Genomic DNA, 11,771 nt, shown 5'->3' with positions numbered 1-11,771 from the left:
AGGTTGATATAAATATTTGTATTCCCTGATGTCCTGACCTTGAACTCTGAGTTGTGCCGAGGATGAAGCCTTGCCAGCATCATTGTACACATTACAAGTGTAGGTCCCGTCATCGATACTGTCACAGTTCTCGACAACCAGAATAGATGTGTGACCTTCACGGCCCATCTTGTATTTGGATCCAGCCTTCAAGGGAAATCCATCCTTGACCCTGATAGACATGCGATAAAAACAGTTTTAAAAAATTCCCTTATAGTGTAAAGTAAAAAAAAAAGTGAAATCTGTTTCTATGTAAAGTTCCCCTTTCAGACCTTTATAGGGCAGATAATGTTAAGTTCATATGTTTCTGTGGCCCAAGGTTACAAGGGTGTCATGCATCCTCCGATCAAGTTGGTACTTTAAGCAATTATTTATTGTACCTAACAAAACATTAATCAATAAACACAAATACTCAATTATTGGTTTTAAATTATTTTGTTTGATATTGAATAAGAGAAATAGCCTGTAGATTATTGGTAGATATAGTTTTAAGGACAGAGTTCTTCCACTTAAGATAATGTTATAGGTTTACTGTAGTGGGAATGTGACGAGACTATAAATAGACTATTTTAGATGGACATAGGAATTATATTAACTATATAGGAAATTATGGGATAGATTTTAACGGTAGCAGACATTAGTAGTTCAAGAACGACTCACTCCTCTTAGAGGCGAGACATCATTTATAATAACTGTCGACATTTGGACTGTGCCCCTTCATATTGGATTAAAGTTGTTTATTAAGATTCATACAGTTTTCTTAAGTATTTTATACAAGTTGGTATATGTTGTTGGTTGAACGAACTCCAGGAGTAAATAAGAAATACTTCATCTAGACCTAGATCTACTCTACATCTGAAGTCTGTTTACTAAACAACAATAAGCTTTGTTTTTTTTAAAAAAGCATTTTTTAAATATTTTGCTTGTTTCTTGAATTACTTAATTTTCAAGAAGCGTGGTTGAGAGGCTAAGTGCGCTTGAACTTGGCTTGGCTACCTATGAAGGGGGCCCAAGGTTCAACACCAGACTCAGGCAGAGTTGTGTTTACTGAGCGCCTAAAGACAGCATGGAAAAACCTTCTCAGATACCCATCCCCCCACTGGTCCACAAATGAGATTGGACCATAGTGCTCTGAGCATGCTATAAGCATGAAAGTAGCGCTATATGAAAGGCATAATTTTAATTTAATTGACCTGACCTACTTTCAGACCTACCATTCTATTTCTGGCTCAGGGACTCCAATGACCATAGCCTCAAACCTCACCATTCTTCCAGGTGCAGTCGTAGTGTCCTGGATACGTCTGGTGAAGGCTGGTGGGAAGGAAAACTTGGAGGTGTCTGCTTCAAGCCCAACACTGAAAAAACAATTTAAAAAATGGAGATATTCAGCGATTAGGATGATGACCATTGTCTAGACTGCTAAACACTTCTCAATCAGTAATCCTATTTGATTTATTGACACATGGGTAACTCAAACTAGAACTAAATAAGTTCCCACTGTAAACCAGTAAGAATGAGTCATTTCAAAAGGGAAGATGTATTAAACAAACTAAGTTCTTGCACAATTAAAGTAGGCTAATTAAATACTGTGTGGTGGCTGAGTAGTTAAGCGCTTGGCTTAAATTGTAATTTATTACAATATGTAAAAGCTGTCATCAAATGTTTTGTTCATTTCAGATTAAAACATTTTTCTTCTTCATCTAAATGAATATCTAATTACATCATAAATAGAATTTTCTTGACATGTACGGTGAAATTGTTTGTGAACATTTTGTAATCCTACATTTTCAGTAGTTTCTGACTTCCCCTTTCCTTGTTCCATAACCATAGGACTATCAAGAGGAAATGGTATATTAATTGTGTGAATGATTTTAAAGTAGTTACCCTCTATATGTCTGCTCAGTGGGTAGCTCCTTGACTGACAGCTCCACGGCACAGGAAGCATCTCCAGCACGATTCACAGCCTTGCAGGTGTACACACCAGCATTCTCTGGGACAACTTCACGCAAGGTCAGGATATATTTCTGTCCACCCTTGCGCTTCATGGTCCTACGCCGTGACTCATACAGTTCACGTCCATTAAAGTACCAGGTGACATCTGGGTCAGGCAGACCAGAGATGGTGCATTCAAAGGTCACTTCCTCTCCCTCGCTGACTTCCTTGTCTGAAGGCTGCTCCAAGAACAGTGGTCTGTTGCCTCGTTTGGAAATATCTTCTTTGACTTTTAGCCTTGCCTTGCACATAGCCTCCCCTGAATCGTTCTTCAATTTGCAAATGATTTCCCCTGAGTGACAAACTTGAACAGACCTAGAGATGTCATTATATAAATATTAACTTTTTATCATAAATATTTTTTTAATCAAAAATATAACTATTTGTTTGGCATTAGATTTTTTGTCTAAGTAATTATTATTACTTTGTTAGAGATACCAAACTTTTAGACTAGGGACTAACACATAAAGCTAATTTAAGTTTCTTTTAGCTAGATAATGCTAGACATGCTACCAGAGCCCACCAGAAGAACATTGTGTAGAAAGTACATGCATGCAACACCAAAGTATTTTATTTAGAAATTCCGGTAAAAAAAGGAAATCAAACTGTTAATACATTAGCCAAAAATGACTAAATGGTACAATTTAAAAAGCTTGAGAAAAAGAAAAAAAAAGGCTATTAAAAAATTTCAAGGGTTAGGACAGACTTCACATAACCAAGAGTTTACTTTAAGCAATTTTGTTAATTCATTTTCATTACTGCAAGCTCTATACAAAAAATCTGCCGGGGGGGGGGGAGGGAGGATTAAACCATTTGACACACCATCCGATATGTAATGAAACTTTGTTTAAGCCGCTACAGGGTAATTACCTGAATGCCATCATGACCGAGTCCTCCTGCCTCCTTGTGAGTATTTCAGAACTAATCTCCACCTCTTTGCCATTCAGGAGCCAAGTGACTGTGGGCTCAGGGTGGCCATAGATGACGCAGACAAACTCAACAGGGACACCCTCCATGGCTTCAATGTCATAGAACTTGGTCAGAAAACATGGCGCTACGTGGGCATCAGTTATCTTCTCCTTTTGATCTGTGTAAATGTAGAAATATTAAGTTTTGTATAATGGCTAATGATAAGATAAGATCATTTTTATTGATCCAGTCAAATTGGAATTTCAGTTCGACTACAATTAACAACCTCAGCGTAACTACTGTACAATAACAATATAGATGCAAATATGAACAACATTCACACACGAAACACAAATACACTCATAACCAGTGCTTTATAAATAGACTTCTATGTACTTTTCGATGACAACAGATGATCTTGTAACACTCTGACCGAAAGTGGGATGAAGGAAATCTTTCTGTTGTAGTCCTAATGGAAAGATGACGACCACTTCGTTCAGATGGTTTAATCGGTGCAAGTTATCTTTAAGAATTGTGTTTTGGAAAGGCATCGTTCACGAAAAGGCTCTTCAAGATATGGTAGCTGTGTTTGATGCTTTTTTAATTAGTTGCTTCAGACTGAGTTTCTGTGCCAGTGAAGTATTACCATACCAGCAGGTGATGGCAAAGTTGATTAGACTGCAGATGGTTGCTGTATAAAAAAGTTTAATTATTGTTTTGCCGATGTTAAATTTCCTTAGCTTTCTAAGATAAAAGAGAGTCGGTGAATTTTGGTGTAAAGGTTTTGACAGTGTTCACTCCATTTCAGTTTGTTGTTGATGGTTGTACCTGGGTATTTATATTCTTGGACTTGCTCTATGGTTTGGTTGTTTATCTGAATTTCTGCAAGATGGCCTTTATGTTTCCTAAAATCTATTATCATTTCTTTAGTTTTCTGAACATTTAAAATTAGAAAGTTATCTATACACCATTGGTAAAAAGTGTTAATTGTTGAATGGTACAGATTTTCATCACCTGCAATAAGGCCAATGATTGCTGTGTTGACAGCAAAATTTATGATGGGAGTGTCAGCTGATAGGCTCTGAATGTCATTTGTGTTTATGGTATACAATACTAGTGACAGGATGCACCCCTGAGGTGCTCCAGTGCTAAGCTCTCTTGTGTCTGACACATGCCTGTTCACTTTTACATACTGTGGGCGTTCGATAAGAAAGTTTAGAATCCAAGCTTGTACGTTTTTTGCTAACGTTTAATTCAGATAGTGGTCGAGAGGCCAAGTGCACTTGAACTTGGCTTGGCTTGGCTACCTAGTAGGGGGCTGGCGGTTTGACATCCGACTCGGGCAGAGTTGTGTTTACTGAGCGCCTAAAGGTGGCACGGAAAACCAACTCCTAGATACCCCCCTCCCCACACTGGTCCACAAATGAGATTGGACCAAAAGCGCTCTGAGCATGCTATAAGCATGAAAGTAGAGCTATATAAAAGCTATAATAATAATAAAAATATAATAATAATAGTTTTTGTATCATGCGATGTGGTTGGATGGTGTTGAATGCAGATGAAAAATCTACCAATAATACTCTGGCGTAATGTCTCTGAGAATCAAGATGATGGCATAGATGATTCAGCATGAATAGTATTGCAACTTCTGTACTTCTTGACGGTTTGTAAGCGAACTGGTGACATAACAGTTAAGTCCCCTTTTAGACCTTGAGATCTATAGGGTATCCTCTTATTTTATATAATACAGACGTTACTTCAAAAAAGAAGATGATTACGTATATGGTGTAAAGGTCATCTGTTTTTTATGACCCACATTTAACAAGGATGTCAAGTGGCCAGCACAATGATCAACCCCCTTTACAATCCTTGATTAATATCAGGTTCCCATTAGAGTTGGGTGGACACAGGGGCATGCCAAATAATCCTATAATTTACTCCCCAGTCTTTATTAAGATTTGAGCCCACAACATCTAGATGTGGAACCTAAGTGTTTCTTTTCTTTGTTTCTTGTGTCGGGTATTATTTATTTTTTTTTTACTATAAAAGTATAGTTCATTTTTTAAAAAAGGTTTTGGAAAATTCTTTTTTTCACTGAACAATGAAACAATGTTTTGAATCTTTAATTTCTATTAACATATTTATGTAAAAGTATACAAGCCATTTTTAGTTTAGATTCAATAACAATGTAACTTTGCACTATTACTAATTAGTGTCACATGATGTGTGGTCCCCTGAGAAGCATAAACAGGAAGCGTTTTTATAAATGGGGTTTGAGTTTCTACAAAGAAGTAAATTCAAGAAAACAAAATAATTCATTTCCAGTAGGAGTATTTTCTGGCAATTTCCATTTTTTTACTACCAGTGAACTATGGCTTTAAAATGAATTACTGTCATAATAAATAACTTTTGTTTAAATATTTTTTATAAGAAAATGTTTTTGTTTGTAGTTTGGTTTTTAACTACTCGCATACATACCTAATACATTGAGCAGGGCTTCTGATTTGGCCTCGCCGTACTCATTTTTAGCCATGCAGGTGTAACGCCCACTGTCCTCTGTGTCCACTTTCTTGATGAGGAGTGAGAAGATGTCATCGTGGAAGCTGACCAGCTCAAACTTTGCAGAGGGGATCACTTTGTTCCCATCTTTGTACCTTACCAGTCAAAGGGTATACATAGCTTATTATGGTTCATCTAGCATTGATCAGTCTATAGAATACACAGCTTATTATGGCTCATCTAACACTGATCAGTCTATAGAATACACAGCTTATTATGGCTCATCTAACACTGATCAGTCTATAGAATATACAGCTTATTATGGCTCATCTAACACTGATCAGTCTATAGAATATACAGGCTATTAGAGTTTATCTAACACTGATCAATCAGTAGAACACATAGCTTACTAAAGTCTATCAAACACTGATCAGTCAATACATAGCTTATTGGAGTTTATCAAACAAGTATTAGTTAGTGGAATGCATACATTATTTATTCATTGTAATAACTTATAACACTGAGACCTTATAAAGTTCTTTGACTCATGGAATATAAATAAAAAATCCAAATATATTAAGGATGTTATATAGATGGGGTGGGGAGGAAAGGGTTAATAACCTAATTTTGCAAAGGATTCATAGCAGTAAGAAATGATAGTCAAATAAAATAGATAAAGTTTTTACAGTATGAAGAAAGATTGAAGAGAGACAATGGGGTAGAATGGAAAAATGATTTGTATTTGAAAGTAAATTTGATGTTTTTTTATAAACTGTTTTAAAATTCCCAAACTCTTATTGTTTTAAGTGTGGCCTAGTACATATCTTAATCATGGGCTTTTAGTGGTCTTAGATAACTATATAAACTTACTTACTGGTACTAGTTTTAATCTATTTTAATGAAAGGAATTTTTTTTTAAATTTTAATTCATTAACTTGTATCCTGATTCAGCATCATTTCAGTCAAGGCTAATGTCAAGGCTTTTGTCTCTTCTCAATAAGATGACATAAAGTCGATCTACCCCTGAAGGCAGCCTACATTCCTTGTTTCATATACTAGGACATATTTGTACAAGTAATCTTTATTTCCTAGGGCTATTACAGCATGGAAATGGTTTGCCTGAGTCAGCCAGGAAAACCAATGAGAGTTTAAGTCATTGATGAACATGCATGACTAGATTGACCTAGGTACATAAGTAAGATGTAATTATCTTCTTTTTATGTAGCATCTGCATTTTATAAGATAATATAAATAATGATTCAAAGTTAATTAGCTGCATTACTACCATTTCAAGATAAAAATAGTATTTGGGCAAATAATGGAAAAGTATAACTACTACAATAACATCTGACTTGAGACTAAAACTTATTTTAAAAATGCCAGTCACTTCAAAGAATGCATAACTTACCAGGTAATTTCTGGGTCAGGGTAAGCTGACACTCTGCAGTCGAATCTGGCCATTTCACCCAGCTCAATTACGCAGTCGTCCATTTTGCTTGTCACCTGAGGAGCACAGAATGGCTTCCCTTGAGATGTGGCTTGTCTGTCCTCAACAGCTAAAGAAGATTGTGTGGTGCCTTCAACCTGATTTGGTTTTTCAAGAGCTAAATCTCTCTGTTGCTGTGGTGTTTCAGGAGATAAATCACTTAATCTCTGTTGCTGTGAACCAGAAACTGAAATGTCAGAATCAAATTTGTTGAACTGTTGTTCTGATGAAGCTAGGTCAAAGGTTATATCCTCAGAAGAATTTTTAGAACTATCAAGTCTAAATGAGTCAGTCTCTTTAGTGGAATGTTGCTCTTGTACAGATGATTCAAACTCAAGCACTGGCTGTTCAACACTGGTGTCAGAAGTGCTTTCAGTTGATGTGACCTCAAACTGTAAAGGAGTCTTGCTTTGATCTAAATTGGAATCAAATTCAAGAACAGGTTTTTCTGAAGAGCTTTCAGTTGATGTTACCTCAAACTGTAAAGTAGTTCTGCTTTGCTCTACAGTGGAATCAGACTGAAGTACTGGTTGCTCAACACTGTTTCCAGATGTTTCTGAACTGCTTTGAATTGATGTGACCTCAAACTTTGAAGAAGTCTTGCTTTGCTCTACAGCAGAATCAAATTCAAGAACAGGTTTTTCAAAACTGTTTTCAGTTGATGTGACCTCAATATGTGAAGTAGTTCTGCTTTGCTCTACAGCAGAATCAAATTCAAGAACAGGTTTTTCAAAACTGCTTTCAGTTGATGTGATCTCAAAATGAGAAGACCTGCTCTGATCTACAGTGGTATCAAATTCAAGTACAGGTTTTTCAAAACTGCTTTCAGTTGATGTGACCTCAATATGTGAAGTAGTTCTGCTTTGCTCTACAGCAGAATCAAATTCAAGAACAGGTTTTTCAAAACTGCTTTCAGTTGATGTGATCTCAAAATGAGAAGACCTGCTCTGATCTACAGTGGTATCAAATTCAAGTACAGGTTTTTCGAAACTGCTTTCAGTTGATGTGACCTCAATATGTGAAGTAGTTCTGCTTTGCTCTACAGCAGAATCAAATTCAAGTACAGGTTTTTCAAAACTGCTTTCAGTTGATGTGATCTCAAAATGAGAAGACCTGCTCTGATCTACAGTGGTATCAAATTCAAATACAGGTTTTTCAAAACTGCTTTCAGTTGATGTGACCTCAATATGTGAAGCAGTTCTGCTTTGCTCTACAGCAGAATCAAATTCAAGAACAGGTTTTTCAAAACTGCTTTCAGTTGATGTGATCTCAAAATGAGAAGACCTGCTCTGATCTACAGTGGAATCAAATTCAAGAACAGGTTTTTCAAAACTGCTTTCAGTTGATGTGACCTCAATCTGTGAAGTAGTTCTGCTTTGCTTTACAGTGGTATCAAATTCAACAACAGGTCTTTCAAAACTGCTCTCAGTTGAAGTGACCTCAAACTGTGAACTAGTCCTGCTTTGTTCTACAGTGGAATCAGATTCAAGGACAGGTTTATCAGCGTTTTCAAATGTTTCTGAACTGCTTTCAGTTGATGTGACCTCAAAATGAGAAGAGGATTTGCTTTGCTCTACAGTGGAATCAAATTCAAGCACAATATTTTCCCCACTGTGTTCGTGTGTTGACCATGAACTTTCAGCAGAAGTAACCTTGAAGAATGAACCAGTCTGGCTTTCTTCTAAGCTTGTCTCAAATTCTTGCACTGACTTTTCTTCTATGTGTAAAGATGAACTCGATGTGCTGTCAAAAGATGTGAGACTGGGGTGTGAGAAAAGATTGCTATCCCCTAGAGATGAATCAAATTCAAGCTTTGATTGACTGGAAGTATTGTCTGACAATGGTTCGAGTGCAGTCTCATTCAATGATGTCTCAAAATGTAATAGTAAATCTTTTTCTGCTTTAAGTCTTTCTTCTTTTAAAATTTCTTCTTCTTCTCTAGCTCTGAGTTTCTGTAATTCTTCTTCTTTAACTTTAAGCTCATGTAATCTTTCTTTTTCTTCTTGAGCTTTAAGCTTGCTTAATCTTTTTTCTTCCTCTTCCTTAGCTTTAAGTTGCTGTAATCTTTCTTCTTCTTTAGCTTTAAGCTGCTGTAATTTTTCTTCTTCCTCTTTAGCTTTAAGCTCTTTTAATCTTCCTTCTTCTTCTTCTTTAGCTTTAAGTTGCTGTAATCTTTCTTCTTCTTCTTTAGCTTTGAGCTGCAGTAATCTTTCTTCTTCTTCTTTAGCTTTGAGTTGCTGTAATCTTTCTTCTTCTTTAGCTTTGAGTTGCTGTAATCTTTCTTCTTCTTCTTTAGCTTTGAGTTGCTGTAATCTTTCTTCTTCCTCTTTAGCTTTAAGTTGCTGTAATCTTTCTTCTTCTTCTTTAGCTTTGAGTTGCTGTAATCTTTCTTCTTCTTCTTTAGCTTTGAGTTGCTGTAATCTTTCTTCTTCTTCTTTAGCTTTAAGTTGCTGTAATCTTTCTTCTTCTTCCTTAGCTTTAAGTTTCTGTAATCTTTCTTCTTCTTCTTTAGCTTTGAGTTGCTGTAATCTTTCTTCTTCTTCTTTAGCTTTAAGTTGCTGTAATCTTTCTTCTTCTTCTTTAGCTTTAAGTTTCTGTAATCTTTCTTCTTCTTCTTTAGCTTTAAGTTGCTGTAATCTTTCTTCTTCTTCTTTAGCTTTAAGTTGTTTTAATCTTTCTTCTTCTTCTTTAGCTTTGAGTTGCTGTAATCTTTCTTCTTCTTCTTTAGCTCTGAGTTGCTGTAATCTTTCTTCTTCCTTAGCTTTAAATTGCTGTAACCTTTTTTCTTCTTCCTGAGCTTTAAGTTGCTGTAATCTTTCTTCTTCTTCTTTAGCTTTAAGTTGCTGTAATCTTTCTTCTTCTTCCTTAGCTTTAAGTTTCTGTAATCTTTCTTCTTCTTCTTTAGCTTTGAGTTGCTGTAATCTTTCTTCTTCTTCTTCTTTAGCTTTAAATTGCTGTAATCTTTCTTCTTCTTCCTTAGCTTTGAGTTGCTGTAATCTTTCTTCTTCTTTAGCTTTAAGTTGTTGTAATCTTTCTTCTTCTTCCTTAGCTTTGAGTTGCAGTAATCTTTCTTCTTCTTCCTTAGCTTTGAGTTGCTGTAATCTTTCTTCTTCTTCTTTAGCTTTGAGTTGCAGTAATCTTTCTTCTTCTTCCTTAGCTTTGAGTTGCTGTAATCTTTCTTCTTCTTCCTTAGCTTTAAGCTCTTTTTTCTTTTCTTCTTCAGCTGTGATACTTACTTCCCCCACAAAGCTCTCAATAAATTGTTGACTAGTGAAAGCTGTTTCAACTGTTGTTTGATGGTCCTCAAATTGTGAAATCAATATCAACCCTTTTTCCCCTCCTCTATTGCTTTTATCGACTCCTCCCTGGGTCTCTTCTGTAGCTGTGTCTGACTCAGAATCTGTCCCGTCCTCAGATTTGTGAGTGGAGGTATCTGTCTCAATGAATTCTGGGGGCAAAAAAACAAAACAAGAATAAACAAAACTTGGACGCTTTCAGCTTCAGTATAAGATTAAAAAAAAAAAAAAGAAATATAATTTTTAGAAAATATTATTTTTTAGAATAATAAACCTTATTCATTAAATTATTTGTCAAAGTCATATGCTGGTCATTTCTTATTACAAGCTTGACATGACCTATATACTGACACAGCAGAATGACAAAACACATGTTCCGGAAGCTGAAAATTGGGACTAGTGAACTTTGACCTTCTCGGGTATCACTAGAGAATGCTGACCTTTACCTTCACCTATCCCTTAACCTGTTGGACCACCAAGGCACCACGTAAGATTTGTTGATCATCTTTCTCCATTCCTGTCTTTTGCCTTGGATAGAACCTCTTTCAATGTAAGGCCCGCCTATTTTTATATGTTGTCCTCCCTTCGCTTTCTCTGTCTGCCTCTTCTTTTTGCTGTAGTGTTCCCTGAAGGAAGGTCTTTGCGAGCTTTGAGGACCTTGTAATATGGTCATAGAATTTGAGTTTGCTGACCATGTCCTTCAAAACTACATACATCCAGAGGCCTGAACAAGACACTGGCCCAAACTCCCCTCCCCTTATAAAAGAATATCTGTAAGTAGAGCTGCCTGATCTGTAAACCAGTGCTTTCTATCTTTGTATCCCCTAAGACAGTGATGCCCAACCTAATTTGACCTGCGGGCCATTTTAATTTCCGACACTTGTGTTGTGGGCCACATGAACGAAAAGGTACCAAAACGAAATGAAATTTTCCTGAAACTATTTGTAATAGAAGCCTGTGAATCTAATACTTAACTAATGAGAAATTTGAAGTTGACCTTCTTTTAAACTTCAGAGAAAGGCTTCATTTCTCTACTTATAATTTGAGCAATATTTTATCTAGCTTCACAACTGACTCATTTTCTAGTAGTCTCTTTTTGGGGAATATTCCCATCTATCTTCCACTCTCTAGGCGTAGTTGAATGAAAAAGAATACCTTCATATTTTTATTTTAATAATCTGTTTATATATTGTTTGTTTTTAAAACAGCCACAGTACCCTAACCATGGAGTGTATTTTTATCTTAACTTACCGTCTACAACAGAGAGTTCAAAGTTCGTTGAATGTCTCCCCTTGGAAGTAACAACAGTCACTGTATACTTTCCAGAGTTGCTGGCCTTTGCTTTCGAAAAGACAAGACTGCTGATGTCCCCTTGGTGCTTTATAGACAATCCATTCCCTTCTTGAATAGGTTGTCCATCCTTGGTCCAGGAAACCTCTGATGTGGAGACTTTGCCCACAAAGCAGTCTAGCTGTGTAGGGCTGCCCTCTGAAATAAAGCAACAGTTGAGCTTACAGTGTGTTTGTTTTACATGTTTCGGATGTTCCTTC

At 36.3% G+C, this 11,771-nt stretch overlaps 1 protein-coding gene across 1 annotated transcript in view; it reads right to left on the bottom strand.

Moving 5' to 3' along the window:
- The window catches only part of LOC106054014 (titin-like), a 199,332-nt gene that overhangs the window by 73,489 nt on the left and 114,072 nt on the right, over positions 1-11,771 (bottom strand). Inside the window, exons 23-29 of the mRNA XM_056013914.1 lie at positions 11,473-11,709; positions 6,848-10,373; positions 5,419-5,594; positions 2,902-3,118; positions 1,924-2,346; positions 1,254-1,394; positions 39-211 (exon numbers count right to left, since the gene is read on the bottom strand). Of these exons, the coding sequence (XP_055869889.1) occupies positions 39-211; positions 1,254-1,394; positions 1,924-2,346; positions 2,902-3,118; positions 5,419-5,594; positions 6,848-10,373; positions 11,473-11,709 (4,893 nt within the window). The remainder of the gene's footprint in view (positions 1-38; positions 212-1,253; positions 1,395-1,923; positions 2,347-2,901; positions 3,119-5,418; positions 5,595-6,847; positions 10,374-11,472; positions 11,710-11,771) is intronic.

Source organism: Biomphalaria glabrata, chromosome 16 (genome assembly GCF_947242115.1).
Source record: "Biomphalaria glabrata chromosome 16, xgBioGlab47.1, whole genome shotgun sequence".
Lineage (NCBI taxonomy): Eukaryota > Metazoa > Mollusca > Gastropoda > Planorbidae > Biomphalaria > Biomphalaria glabrata.
The sequence above is the reverse complement of the archived record's forward strand: the minus strand, read 5'-3'. Positions and strand labels throughout refer to the sequence as shown.